General features: G+C 39.6%; 1 protein-coding gene across 4 annotated transcripts in view; it reads left to right on the forward strand.

Annotated features, from left to right (window-relative positions):
- Positions 1–13,977, forward strand: part of ELMOD1 (ELMO domain containing 1) — a 48,411-nt gene extending 34,434 nt beyond the window's left edge. For 3 of the 4 annotated variants that reach the window (XM_005482560.4, XM_005482559.4, XM_005482561.4), the window contains 7 exons: positions 2,913–3,042; positions 6,111–6,244; positions 7,435–7,503; positions 7,792–7,815; positions 9,867–9,917; positions 11,407–11,540; positions 12,380–13,977. In XM_005482560.4, coding sequence (XP_005482617.1) covers positions 2,913–3,042; positions 6,111–6,244; positions 7,435–7,503; positions 7,792–7,815; positions 9,867–9,917; positions 11,407–11,540; positions 12,380–12,552 — 715 coding nt within the window. In that variant the 3' untranslated portion in view covers positions 12,553–13,977. The remainder of the gene's footprint in view (positions 1–2,912; positions 3,043–6,110; positions 6,245–7,434; positions 7,504–7,791; positions 7,816–9,866; positions 9,918–11,406; positions 11,541–12,379) is intronic. The other variant, XM_005482562.4, reaches the window with a different exon arrangement.
- Positions 13,978–14,881: the final 904 nt, after the last annotated feature.

Consider the following 14,881-nt stretch of genomic DNA (forward strand, 5'->3'; position numbering starts at 1 on the left):
GTGGCATCTTTGCAGAGCTGAATTAGCATCCCAGGGGTGCTTGCACTGGCTGTTCTTGAAGGCTGTGGGCTGCTGTGATCTAAAGAGGAGAAGGCATCCCACAGTAATTTTCCTTTATCAATGCCTCTCAGATAAGTGTGTGTATATAAAGTGGGAGCAAGCAGGTTGAATAACCTGGGGATGACGTGCAGTCTACACTAACTATGGAAGCAGACATAGAATCACAGAAAGGCTTGGGTTGGGAGGGAATTAACGATGATCTAGTTCCCCTGCTCCAGTTTTGGTCTTGCCCCCATCTGGTGGAGCACCTGGAGCTGAGTACAGTGGGAGTGCAAGCCCAGGTACATTGCTCCTGGGCTCTGAGAACAGCCACAGCCAGCACCAGGATGGCAAGGAGAGGATGTGGAACATCAGCACCTCACCACATCCTGTGTTTGGCAAGAATAACAAAGCATTAATGAAAAGGAAAGGGGGGAATCTAATTTAACCCCCACCCCCTCACCCGAATAACATTGCATGGAGCTTTTGACTGCCTTTATATAAAGATGCTTATATATATGCAAAGATGGTTTACTTTGAATGTGTCGTGTACCTTATATCTTAAAAACATGTATTTTTTTAAATATAAAATTGCTATTCTTTGCTACAGCCTGTGTTCTGCTCCTCTAAACTGAGGCTATAAAGAAGTTAAAAACATTATGGCTGTGATTTAGTGATACTCTACAGCAATTCCCAGTCTGTCAGGCTTTTCAGCTTTCTTTGAAATGCAGCCTTTCTGTAAAATTGGAGGCTATAGCTAGTGAAGCATGTTAAAAAAAAAAGAAAAAGCCAAAAAAAAACCCTTTAAAAGAAGCAGCAAAGGATGGAAAATACCGTGGAGGCTTTTCTGTTTGAAAGGGTTATAGCTTCAAATGGGATAAAAATTGCAGCATGAGAAATGGACTAATGCTGACGTCTCTGATTCTGTAGATTAACTGTGGAATCATTTAGGTTAGAGAAGGTTTAGAATTCTGAAGTCCAACAGTTAACCCAGCACTGCCAAATGCACCATTAATCTATTTCCATAAGTGCCACGTACGTCTGAAAGATGTGCACGTTTTTTAGATACCCCCAGGGATGGTGACTCTACTACTTTCCTTCAGGCTGTTTCAGGGCTTGACAACACTTTTGGTGAAGGAAATTCTCCCTAATATCCTATTTAAACTTTTTCTGGGACAACAAGAGGCCATTTCCTCTTGTCCTATCACTTCTTACTGGGAGAAGAGACCAACCCATACTAGGCTACACCATCCTGTTAGCGAGTTGCAGAGAGTGCTGAGGTCCCCCTGAGCCTCCTTTTCTCCAGGCTGAACACCCCCAGCTCCCTCAGCTGCCCCTCACAGCACTTGTGCTCCAGACCCTTCCCCAGCTCCGTTGCCCTTCCCTGGATACGCTCCAGCCCCTCAATGTCTCTCTTGTAGTGGGGACTCAGTGCTTTGCCTTGCTGAACCTCATACAATTGGCCTTGGTCCATGGATCTAGCCAGCCCAGATTCCCCTGCAGAGCCTTCCTGCCCTCCACCAGATCAACATTCCATCCAACCTCGTATCAGCTGCAAACTGACTGAGAGTGCACTTGATCCAGATCATTAATAAAGATATTAAATAGAACTGGTCCCAGACTGATCCCTGGGGAATGCCACTAGTGACCAGCCCCCAGCTGGATGTAACTGCATTCCCTACCACCCTCAGACAGATTTTTACCCCGTGGACAGTGCACCCACCCAAACCACCTCAGCATTCTGCACCACCAGCAGAATGCTGAGGTGTCAAAGGCCTTAGTAAAGTTCAGGTACAAAACATCCTCATCCTTTCCCTCATCCTAGGCAGGTCACCTTGTCATAGAGGGACATCAATTTAGAAAAGCAGGATCTGCCTCTGAAAATCCTTATGTTCAGAAAATTTAAGAGTATTACAGAATAAATAGAATAAACAAAATGTTTCAGTGTATCAAGCACGACAGGCAAGGAACCTGTGCATCTTAATATCAGTGCGGCCTGTGTTCCACAGAGGAATAAGGGTGCACTTAGCTTGCCCTCCAAATTCATACCAGGTGTTCCAATAATTTTACACACTATTAAAGGGCTTATTCCCAAATATAAGCAAATATTTCTATGAGTATGGCAGTTGCATACTGCATGACTTAGATTTTGTATTATAAAATCTTAATGTAAAGCTGTTGTTTGGTGCAGAATTTTCTGGTGGGTTTTTTATAAGTTTGGGTTAGAGTTTTTTGAGGGTAGTTATTTCATGTGTGTTGGGTTTGGTTTTTTTGATGATGCATTAGAAAATGTAAAAAGGAAACACAAAAATCTGCATTAAAATGAAAAGAGAACTATTATGATGATTCTTAACATGAGACAAAAGCCAAATCTGCCTGGAGGCAGATCTTTGAAACTATGTTACTTCAGGCTTTTGGCTTCTTTATGCTAGCTTTAGTGGCACAGAAGCAAAACAATTATTTTTAGCTTTTTGCTGAGTTTTCTTTCCCCCCTCAGCATTTTTCAAGTTCACATCTCTGATCCCAGGGAATTGTTTGAAAAGCTGTCATTGGAATGAGGAGAAAGATTCAGTAATGTGCTTGTTATAGGCATTCAGTGCTGCTGTGTATAGTTATAATGTGATTTCAATGTGAAAAATCACTGTTCACGGTTTTAAAATACCCCAAATATTATAATCTAAGGAAGGCACTAGATGAGACTGTGCCCTTCACAATGCCTTGTTTAATGTAATATTGATCTCTTGGAAATTGAAGTGTTAGACTGCCAATTAATGGATGTAACACTAGTCATGTGTGTCAGCTGTGGTTACACTGCAGCGCTGTTTCATGGCTACACCTGACTGAGGTGAATATGTTGCTCCCCCCACCCCCAGGCTGGGAGTGTCTCTCCAGGCATGCCTGCTGCAGATTGTGGGCTACAGAAACCTCATTGCTGAGGTGGAGAAGCTGCGCCGAGAGCCGTACGATTCGGAGAATCCGCAGCACGAGGAAATGCTGCTGAAGGTAGGCACTCAAGAGGTGCTTGGGGGGCATCCTTCATTCATGTCAGCTCCCAGGCCTGCTTCATAAACCTCTTTGGAACACTGAGAGCTGTTCTCACCTTCCTGCATCGTGTACCTGTTTTAAGATAAGACTACACAGCCTTATAATCTGGTCTGGGTGTAAGACCTGCCAAGCAAGCAGCTCACTCCCTGGCTGATAAATGCATTTCCCTTGGCTGGACTATATCTAGGCACTGGATAACACAGGTCTTAGAGCACAGAGCTGTTATCTGCAGTGAGCTCTGGAAAAGTAGTTTTATGTCCTACTTCAGTACACCTTTCTCCAACACAAGAAGGTATTTTTCTCTATTAACCAATTACAAATTTATTTCTTCAATTTAATATATTTTTGCAGGGCAATGTCTGGGTATACCAATGGCAAACATCTATTTTTTATTGTGTGGAATGGAAGAGTGGGAGTTGATGAAATGGAAGAGTGGGAGTTGATGACTTACACATTTATAGTTACCAAATGTATTTTCAAGTGAAAACAAAATGACACTATTCTTTCAATAATACATGCAGAGTCTGGAGAACCATAACAATTGGTTTTCACTTCCCTCATGCTTTCAGGAAAACCTTGCACTGGAGCAGATAATAAAAGCAATTTCTCTATCTTGAAGCCATAAGCAGAGAAAGAGCTAGAGAGTTCTTATATTAGAAAGAAATTGAGGAAAGAATAAAGGTCTGGAAAACAGCCTAATAGCAAGCCCTGGTCCTGATCCTGCTTTAACCATAGCTATTGCAAGACACTTCTGAGAAATGCCAAGAAACAGAATAAGTGATAGTGAGCTTATTGGCTATAAGCAAAATGCCTTCCTAGAGAATTTTCAGAGTTCTTATAAAAACATACTACCTGTTTGGTTGTGGGAGGTTTTCTTTGTCAATTTAAGACAAACAATACTGAAGACATTAACAATACCAGATGATGGTGAAGATGTCTTCCATGCTGTAGCTTGCAGTGCAAGCCTTTGCACAAGTTACAGTGAGAGCTTCTGGAAGTTTTACCATAATTACTTGGTCTTCCAAAATCCCAGTAGGCATATTATACAAGCACTGTCAGATGCAAGTAACTACCTCTAAAAATGCCTCAGATGGTCAGGGTTCCTGTTGGTGTCTGGAAAGCTGCCTTTAAGGTTTGCTCACTGATAGGAGGTGGCTCACCAAGGAATGGTCCAAATCCAGAGCTGCCCTGAAGGAGTGTTCTAACCATCAGGTAGACTTGAGTAGGTGGACTTCTCCTGTTCAAGTCCTGCCCCTGTGCATCCAAATGCACAAATTTATGGGAGTAGAGTGAGTTTTAACTAAAGAGACACACAGATTTACCCATTGAGAAAGCCTGTGTCTTGCAGGTGAGAGATCCAGCCTACAGTGTTGGCTGCTGAAAATAGCAGGCACCTCACTGCTGATTAAAGAGGGCCTTTGGCTCCAGGACAGCATCTATAAATTCCCTAAATACAAGAATCTACGTTGCCCAGAGAGCAAGTAGGGTCTGGCATCATAGGTGAGAAGGACCAAGGAGCTGGCTGTAGTCTCTCCCCACCATCCAGCCTGAGAATCATGTCAGCAATGATGTGTAGTCACGTAAGTGCTTGAAAAACATAATTACACAAGCATAAAAGCAGAATGGAACTAAGCATTTGTCTGAGGAGAGATTAAACAGTGCAGTTTATGCAACATTATGCAGAGTCAAAATGTTGAAAAAAGTATCAGTTTCACCTAAGTATTAGCACTTGTTTACAGCAGATGTTCTACTTTTGCAAATGTCAAATGGAAATATGTCCAAGGGTTTAATTCATTTTGTCATCCTTGCTGTGTAAGAATAGTCTGGTTGGTTTTCATTCCTTCTGGATACTCTGCTAAGTGATCTCTGCAATGGGTAATTCGGGTTCCTAATGGCTATCATTTATTCATGTTTACCAGGAGAGCACTTAATGAATGAGAGAAAGATTAACTTAATGTGATTGTACTAATGATTAATACTGTATTTACTGTTGATGGATGAACATTGGTTTACACAATGATGCTTTATACAGTCGTTACAAAGTGAAATCATTAAAATTTTAACCTTCCCAGGGCACTTAATTTTAAATGCAGTTGCTAAAATTAAAACAATTTCTGTTTTTATTTGGGAAATAAGCACACAGATCTTTCCCTTGGGTAGGCTTTGTCTAAGTGATTTTCTTGAGGATGTACTCACCAACTCATGACTGGTGATTAATACATTTTCTTATTCTAAATTCTGATTTCTTAATACACTTCAAAAAGGGTGAGTTTGTGATATGGCACATGAGGTGTGCATAAGGGTATGCATTTGTCATATGTCAATAGAGGCTGCTTTTAGGTACATAACAACATGATATTTAAGCACTAAAGTTGCTGGGCCAGTGCAGTTAAATGGATTTATTCCAGCTGATGATGTGGCTTGTTAAATCACTTTGGACATTTCTTTATGCGAGATCAATGAATGATTCTTCCCTTAGTTAAATATGATGGTGCACATGCTATCCTGGTATGGATTTTTTTTTAATGTTCTCCAGTTTGCTGTTCAACACCGTGGTAGCCAACTCTCTTGATTTATACCCTTTCCAGAGACTTGCAAAAAAATGAAAAAGAGAAAAGAGAAAAGATTGCTGCAGAACCTTAGGAACTCAAAGCTGCTCTGCTGCACTGTCAGTGATTTACAACCAAATTCCAGCCCATTCCTGTCTCTGTGCTTATGGAGGCAGACACCACCTTGATGAACAAAGCATAAGCAAAACAGGTCTTGTTAGAGCAGCTGTGATAAGGGCAGAAAGGCCTTGTAGGGCTGAAATGTCTGCAATACTTCAGAGCAGTTTGGGATTTCCCCCCACAGACACACATCCAGAGGAACTCCATGTGATTTTGTGTTTGGGTTGCTGGGATAGAAATGCTGGGATACTGTTCAGTGATCAGAACTTAGCTTGATTTAAAAAGAGAAAAAAAAAAAGAAAAAAAAAAGCTCTACTGTGTGGAAACTTCATTATGTTTTACCTGTAATCTTCCTAGTTGTGGAAATGCTTGAAGCCGAATTCACCGCTGAAAGCTCGGATTTCGAAGCAGTGGTGTGAAATTGGTTTCCAAGGTGACGATCCTAAAACAGACTTTAGAGGAATGGGTCTCCTGGGCTTATATAACTTGGTGTAAGTATGTCCCTCTGCAGATGGCTTTACATGTGTCTGAAGTCATGAAAAGCAGCATTACTTGCAGATTTTAGCAAATCTGAGGGAATAATTTATAAAAGTGCCAGGGACTTCATATTAAGCAAGTGAAACAATTTATTTGCTAGCCTCATTTTTGGAGTGTTTCTCAAAGGGGTCTCCTTTCTTTCAGTATTCCTAATTCAACCTTGTAATACCACTTGCTAAGCCCTTTTTTTAGTTTCTCTGTGACACAGCAAGTTAGCACTCTCTTCCTACCAGAAAAAAAGTGTAAAGTATATTTTCATCAGTATCTAGATCTCCTTAAACAAAATGCCCTGGAAGTATGTAGGTGGGAGGGTTATGTTACTGCTCAGCTGCTGTCTTTGGGAATTTCATGCTGAATTCTTAAGCAAAACACTTGATATGCAGTCACTGATGGTAGATTTAAGTAGTTTGACTACTGCTTCAATTTCTGTCGATACTCAAAATTAAGCAGTGAGTTTACATCACTTTTTTCTTCCAACTCATGCACACCAGGTGTTAATGCCATGCTTTGTTATTTGGGAATTGACTAATGCCTGTCATTTTCTACAGCAATTGTATTTGCTGCATGCAGTTACATAACTTGGAAACATTTGGTAAAATAACTTCTCCTTACAAGGCGAAAAATAAGTATTTGCTGCTTTTACAGATTGCAGGACATAAATCATCCTCTGTCCGTATGTTGTTCCCTAGTAAATCTCAGTTGAGGATCTGGACTCTTGACTCTGGCTTTGAACTTCCATTTGAAATTAATCCCTACCATGTATTTAATTTCTTAGTCTTCTGTGATGACTCTTATCTTGCTTAATGAATCTGCCAGATCAAGAGGTCTGAACTGCTTTTTCCTGAGCTCAGCACCCGACATGCTCCAGTCACAAACAACTGATTTTCTGTAGAGAGGAGACTCTGCAATGCATATTCACTAAACCCATACAGGAGTGCACTTGGAGCTGGAGGTTGCTTTTATCTTTCAGTTTGGGGGTCTGAGTGGCAGTTTAATGAGTTTAACACACCAGATGCTGCTCATACTGTGTAACACATGCACCTGCCTTTAGAAAGGTGTGTATAGACAGCTTAGTATGACTTCACATGCTTTTTTTGCTTTTGTTTCTTTTTAAACAATTCACCCTAAACATATATGTCTGCAGGTATTTTGCTGAATGGGACACTGAGATAGCTCAGCAAGTTCTCACTGATTCTCTTCACCCTAAATACAGGTAATGCTTGAGACCAGAAACAATAACTTGAGAGAGCACTCTGCTGGCTCTCTTTGAGGAAGGGGGCTGGGTTTTTTCTCTTTGTTGGGCATGTCCTTGGGTATTTCCACATGCTGTCTGTTGAAAAGTACTGATCCTGAAAGCTGATCATGTGCAAGAGGTAAACTTGTATGCCAAATCTTAGAAATAGTTAAATTTAGTGTTAAATGTTTTCACTTCTGATTTCAAGTGATTTTTGTGTTTTTATTTACCTTTATTTTAATTTGTTTGTGTTTTTTCATAATAAAGGGAAGTCACTAAGAAGGAACTAAGGTATTTTTTTTTCTTTTTTCTAAGTTTTCTGAGACACTACATGTAAATAAAGATCAAACTACAATTTGGTGTGTTATAATCTTAAAGTCTTTGTTGCAACACTGGGAGATCCATGTTCTTTCCTTTAGACCAAACTGGGCAGGGGAACACTGGGTACGTATGAACATGCTTATATATAAAAAAATGAAATCCACCTTGCTTGATATTGTTAAAGTGACTGACTTGATAGTCATAAGTAGTCTATGCCAAATATTTGTTAGTAGAGCTGAAAAGCCCCTTTATTTATAATCACATATTCTGTCTGCCTTGACTAATGGTGGTTCCAGTGTGGTTACTCCATTGTCCTGGCTGTTCAGAGATCAGGTACCTTCAAGCATCACAAATTGTGCTGTAGGTAATTTGTCAGTAAGAGACTCCATAGTTATTGGGGAGTGGAGGCCTCTTAGCCAGTTACATAGAAATCAGTTCCCTTAAAATACATTTTTCTTCTGCCCGTAGTGTTAGATATCCATAAAGCTGATGCACACCTAAATCCTGAAGCTTTTGATCTCCTCAGGGTTCTTGTTATTTTTTTTTTTTTTTCCCTGTTGAGTTCCTAGTGATAATTCTGTGACAAAAAGCCCTTGGAACATATTAGTGTGCTTCATTTGCATGTTTGATTACCAAGGGCAGTCTTGGAGTGCAGTGTGAGCATGTGCAATTTCTGTGCCCTGACAGAGCATTCAGTAGAAGATAGATGCTGCAGGTGGTGCCCATGGGGATCTTCCTGGTGTGGTTGCTTAGCAGCTGTGCTGTTTTCTGATGGGATCAATGGATTTTCTATCTCAGTTGAACTCTTTCACTTGCCCACATCCTATGTGTGCCACCTTTATTATTCAGTCTTTACCTGGGGTTTTCTAACTGGCGTTATTCCGCAGCCTACAAAGATGGTTCCGATTTTAGAGGATGAGCAAATAATAGTGTATTCCTGGCTGCAAAGTTATTTAGGAGGTGAAGTTTCTGTCCTCATGCATGCCAGCTAGTAACCCTCAGGTCACAATGGGTGTGAACCAATTAGCATCTTAAGTAATTATTGACAACAATTTTTATATACTATATTTACATGAAGCTCAGGGAATTGTTTTTAGTGTAATTTATACTCACTGAAGTGCAAGAATAGTCTAAGAAAAATGCTTTATAGACACAAAGCTGTCTATAGTTTGGCACCTAAAGCTTGCAAACTCTGATTTGCCTTACTAGGGCAAAATTTCCACAGCCATGTCAAGGCTGTAGGCTCCTCGTTAGGGTCAGTTCTGTGCCTGCCTTTAGCTGGTTTTAAATGCAGGCAATGATTTCTGCTAAACTTGCTCATCTCAGTAGATTCAAACCTGGTTAGTGGGATGTTGGCTGACTGGCTGGATCACACAGCTCTTTTAAATTGTTGAAGAGCTGAAATTTAGTTAAAAATCAATCTGTTCCCTGACTAATTTTATTTAAGGGAGGCGTCTTCTGTGTCCTTGAAAAGCACTGCATTATTGTGCCAAATAATAGGAAACTCTGTTCCTTATCTTTGGCTGTTGAGTGATTTCTAATTTGGCTGGTCATAAAAACTTACTGTCAGAGGAGTATTTTCATGTTTGCCTCCTCAGGTGAATCATGCCTCAGCATCAGTGATGAGTATCACGAATATCTCTGAAAACACAAAAGAGCTAAAACCATCTTTGATTAGTTAAATATAACCTACAACTTCTTGTACAGCTCAAGCTTAACTGAAGTGGCTCACCTTTGTGGTCAATTTAGAAAACAATGAGTTTTTGCTGAGAGCATTGACATAGGTGCATTTTGTAATGGTGAGAGCAGTTTGTTGGCAATGCTCTAAACCAGTTACTCATTTCAAGTCTGTTTCTATCAATCCATTCAGCCAGAAGGAGTGTTAAGTGGGATTAGCCATATAAAAGAAGATAAAATATCCTGTTCAGGCAATATTATAACATCAGAGAAGTTGAAAGAAAATATTTGTCAGTTAGTAATGTTCAGCAATATCTGGATTTTAACTATTTTTTCTTCCTCAGCCAACTTAGCAAAGCTGAATGGGAGAAGAAAAAGTTTGATAAGGCAATTGGGTAAGTTTAAAGACCTTTTTTAATTTCCTGCAAACACAGCAAATAACAGTGATGCTATATATTTGAGGGAGAAAAGTTGTTTCCTAGTTCCTTTTTAAAAGAAATTTCTGTGAGCATATGTACATCTGCCACACCTTGATTTTGGTCGAAGGTTACTGGAGAAACAATTCAAGTTACATTCAGAAAAAAATAAGCCAAAATTTTGTAGCAAGGAGAAGCTTTCTTTGTGTGCTATATATAGTGTAGTGATTAATATCTGTTTAATTCTTCTTAGCACATGACATGATCAAGTTTCACTTCTTGCTGTCAAAGCCAGGTTCAGAACTGCTTTTAGGAAAATATAATAGCCAAGAAATAGTACTGAGGGTTTTTTCTTCTTTAACAGAGGGTTTGGTAGAACTGCATTATTCATGGAAATGGAACAGGATGTTCCTTCTGAATGTATCTAAAAATCTGTAATACAAGATTTTACTGCCCAGATTTAATTTTTCTGTGAAAGTTGCCATTAGGCAAGTTAACTTCATGCTGAAGTTAACTTCTGGACTTCTGGTTTGTTTTTTTCCCTCCTGAAATGCAAAAAAAAAAAAAAGGTTAAAGGAAAAGAAAATATTTCTGTTTGCTTGATAGAGGTAGTTGAAAAAATACCCAAGACAGTCTAGAGAAGACAGCTGTCTTTAGCTGAGAAAAAAATTAAATCACTGAGTATCCAAACATATTTGCTTTTGTGACTGAATGTCCGTGTGAGTCTTTATGTGCTTTCTTGGGAAATAGTCACTGCTAGAAATGTCAAGTTCTTTATGAACCGGCCTTACAAGTTAGCTTCCAGTTTCTGAGTTTTGTTGTGCCTTAATATACTTCACTTGTTAATATCTCCTAGCAGGACAGAGTTTGCTTAATGGGTCTGATTTTCTTGTTTCTGTTTCCTGCAGGCTTTGATTTAGGATTTTTCCTGTTTTCTGGCCCTGTCTCTATCTCTTTTTTAGGGAGAAATCAGAGGTGACTGTGCTGGATCTTTTTTACAAGCTTTTTAGCCATATGAATGTCTTTTTAGGACAGGTTGTTGAAGCATGATGTTCCTAACTATGGGTAATGAGTTCCAGTGGGAACTCCAGCAGTTAAAAATAACAAATGATGGGTCACCCTGCAGCCGTGGCCACCGTGTGGAGTCCTTGCCCTGCTTCAGAGGCGAGTGCAGGAGCACAGGGACGTCTGTGCTTGTTCTTATTTTGTAGGAATTATTCAGTACTGTTCCCCTGAAAAGGCTGGCACAGTGATGAGACTCCTGTTTTTACTGTGACCATGTATTTCCCAAGGGAAATGCTGTACAAAGAACGCAGAATAAATGTTTTCCTTGATTTGCACCCCACACACACCTTGGAAACTCACAAAGGAGAGAATTAACGCATCTCAGTAACAGGGTCATCAATGTTCCTTAAAATATGACAAAAGAAGGTGAATTCTCAACAAAAGTTGCTGCTTTTCCTTACAGCTACTCTTTTGCCATCGTGGGCATTAACATAACAGACCTTGCATACAACCTGCTCGTGAGTGGGGCTCTGAAGACCCATTTCTACAATGTTGCTCCAGAAGCACCCACGCTCACCCACTTCCAGCAGACGTTCTGTAAGTGCTGGGTGGGAGTGTGGGGCAAGGGGTGGAAATCCATAACTGGTACTCTGCTAACATACCACTGCCCATATTTAAAAAAAAGAAATAAAGTCTTCTGACACAGCATAGAGACTGTGCCCTCCTGTCTCGGATGCTTGGATTCTGCTCTCCAGCTGTGATGGAGGCCACCACCAAGCCAAGGTGTAAAACAAATTAAGAAACACAAACAAAAAATGCACTGAGCACCTTACCAAGTGACCTTCCTGTTTTTTAAAAAATAAGAAAAAAGCAAATGTGCTTTAAGGAGTGTCTGAATATTGTTTCCCCTTAAATCCAACTGTCATGTGATACTGCATCTACATTCCAGTGTTACTCCCTACCCTTCAGCAGAGTTGCAGCTTCACCGCCAAAATAATGTTTTGACAGCTCTGTCCCCTGTATTTAAGCATCCCTGCTGCAGCAGAGGCCTGCTGTTCATCTTTGCACAGTGGGAGTAACACTTCTAATATTTTTCAATGTGTAGGCAAGGAACTGATAATGAGCACTTGCAGCATCTTTCCCTCTTTTTATACTCCCTGGTTTTATGTTTCAGTTTCTGAATCCACATGTCAAGATGACTAGTGACTTATTGTATTTATTGTGAGAGATTCTGCCACTGTGTGTAATATTCATCCAATTTTGGCCTCGTCCAGAATAGGTTTAGTCTTGTTCCTGCCCATTGTCATGAGGTGTCAGATCTCAGTGAAAAGGATTCTCTTTGTGGATGATAATTATTAATTCCAGGCTAGTTTCTAATTTTATATATCATCTCTACATGCAGTATTTATCTCTTCTTCCTTCGTATTGTTTTGTAGGCTACTTAATGCATGAATTCCACAAATTCTGGATTGATGAGGATCCACTGGACATAATGGAATTTAATCGCGTCAGAGAGAAATTTTACAAGCGAATCTTGAGACAGCTCCAGAACCCAGAGATGGCTCTGTGTCCTCACTTTGCTGCATCAGAAAGTTTAATCAATATGTAGTTACTCAGTTGATTTAATTTGGAAGCACTGTCTCACTCTTGGTTTAGATCACTGTTAGACCATCACTAGCATACTGAATGACCATGGCAATCGTGTGCATGTTTTTGGCGCAGTGTTCATCTACTTTTGTCACAGGATCCCCTTATGCTTCTCTTGCTGGGGATTTTTCATTTTAAATGGGTGCTCATATTGCCTCATTATGCAGTGTTACCTTCTGAATTGATGTCCAGATATCAGAGTTTTTCTATTTTTTTAGACTTTCCTCATAATTCAGCATTGACAATTGAATTGTATTTCTCTAGCAGTGTTTTTGTATATGTGGAATAAGTAGCTGGATCTTGTATTGTGAAAGCTTTTTAACTTCTCGGTATGTTTTAAGATAACTACTGGCATTTCAAGCAAAATATATGTTTGGACCTCATCTAGAAGATAATGTAATTTAATCTAATTCAGACAAACACATTTAAGTCCAATTTTCTCCATGCAACCATTATATGCTTAATGCAAAATTAATGAGGCTTGTGAGATACAACTTTCAGTGAGAAGAGTTTATGCAGAATTATGATCAAATGCATGAATACCAAATGGTCTGGTGATGCTAACACAATGAGCTGTGAGCACATTCACAACTAAGAGATACCGGCAGGGGCCAAAAATTATAACATCGGGCTGTTGTCACCAACACCACCACGCTGAGGCATGGTCTAGATTCCTGCACATTCCTTTGGGTATGCAGGGCTTAGTGCTTTGTGTCACACGTTGGAAGGCAACATGATTTGGTCACGTGGTGCTTGGTGAATTCAGGGAAGCAAAATTATTTATCTTTTCTTTGAACTACTGAAAATGTTGCTTTGGTTGTTAATTCAGTTCCTAAGAGCTGGGAGAAATATTTGGTTAGAAGGTTTAGAACAAAACTGCTTGTGTTTCCCAGACTGCTTATAAAAAAAATTTCAAAATGGCAAACTGCCTTTTTTCTAAAACCATAAATGAATAAAAGTGTTTGACAATAAGATTGTGTAGTATACTGAACAACATCTACCATGGCATTTCATACCCATGGTATTTTTTACCTTCAAAGCAATCAATTTTAGTATTATATGTTTGTGTAAATCACTTGCATATGGAGATTAAATTGAGTAGTGTCCAACTACTTGTGAATATATGAATAAATTATACATCATTCTAAACTGAAGCACTGTGGGTTTTATTTTTGAGATATGCAGTAATACAGAGGAAAAGTGTTTTACTTAATGGATGAGGTAAAATGGGTTGTAACAGCTCTGTGGTATTCCCGAGGATGAAGTGTGATCACAACTTCTTCAGATAAGGTGCTTTATATCATTTTAGTTACTGCTTGGGCCATCACTTTATTTAACTAAATAAATAAATGAATAAATGGAAGTACTTCAACTTCCTAGGAAACTCCTTGGGTTTAAGTTGTCTCATTTCTTTGCTAAAATGTAAGCTGGGGGTCAGGACTTGTCTACACGGCTGGAAAATTGCACTCATGGAGTTAATCAGCAGCATTTTATGGGTGTTGCAATAATTAGTCTTTTCCAATGAATCTGGAAATACGGAACTGGAAACATTAACAATTGCATATTTTGCATGAGAATACAAGGAATAAAAACTATGCTTGTTCAACTTAATACCATTGATATTGGAAAGTGGTTATTTATAGCCATTAGGTCTCAAGGACTTTTTTGTGTGACTCTTGAAGCTTCTAAAATAGGTTTCTAGTAACAGTTTTCTTTGTTTCAAATTTTAGGGTCTCTCTTTCTTTCCTTGCCCCACTCTGACTTAAGTATCTTCTGCAATTTATTAGGTTACACTGGTTTATTTTATTGCTCTGCAGTGGAGTTCATAAAGTTGCAGGGGAGGCAGGGTTCCTGCTACCTTCTTACTGCTCTGATCCTCTCAGGTGTGCCTTGTCTCAAGGTGTCAACTTCAAAAAAAACCAGAAAATGTCATCTGGCTCTGTGTCAGATTGTATCAGTATAATCTAACTAGTTTGGGTGATTATTTTTCCTGTCTTGCAGGAAGATAGATTTAATGAAGTGAAAGTGTGAAATTCCTTCTCCTGTGGAGCCCTTGCATGCTGGTGCCTTCAAATCTTATCATCCTGCCTGCTTGTGCTTCAGCTTTGTCCTGTGTTTTTGTTCCCAAAATCAATGTCAGACGTGGAGCAGAGAACATCCCTGGTGGGTGCCCAAAACTGGCTGGGCATGCTGGGGGAGCATGTCTGTGGGGCACTGCCTTCCTTCCTCCTCAAGAATGACCTCTTACAATGGTACAATCTAACAAACCAAAGCATTTTTTTTTAAATGTT

This window comes from Zonotrichia albicollis, chromosome 2, assembly GCF_047830755.1.
Source record: "Zonotrichia albicollis isolate bZonAlb1 chromosome 2, bZonAlb1.hap1, whole genome shotgun sequence".
In the NCBI taxonomy this organism is placed as follows: Eukaryota; Metazoa; Chordata; class Aves; order Passeriformes; family Passerellidae; genus Zonotrichia; species Zonotrichia albicollis.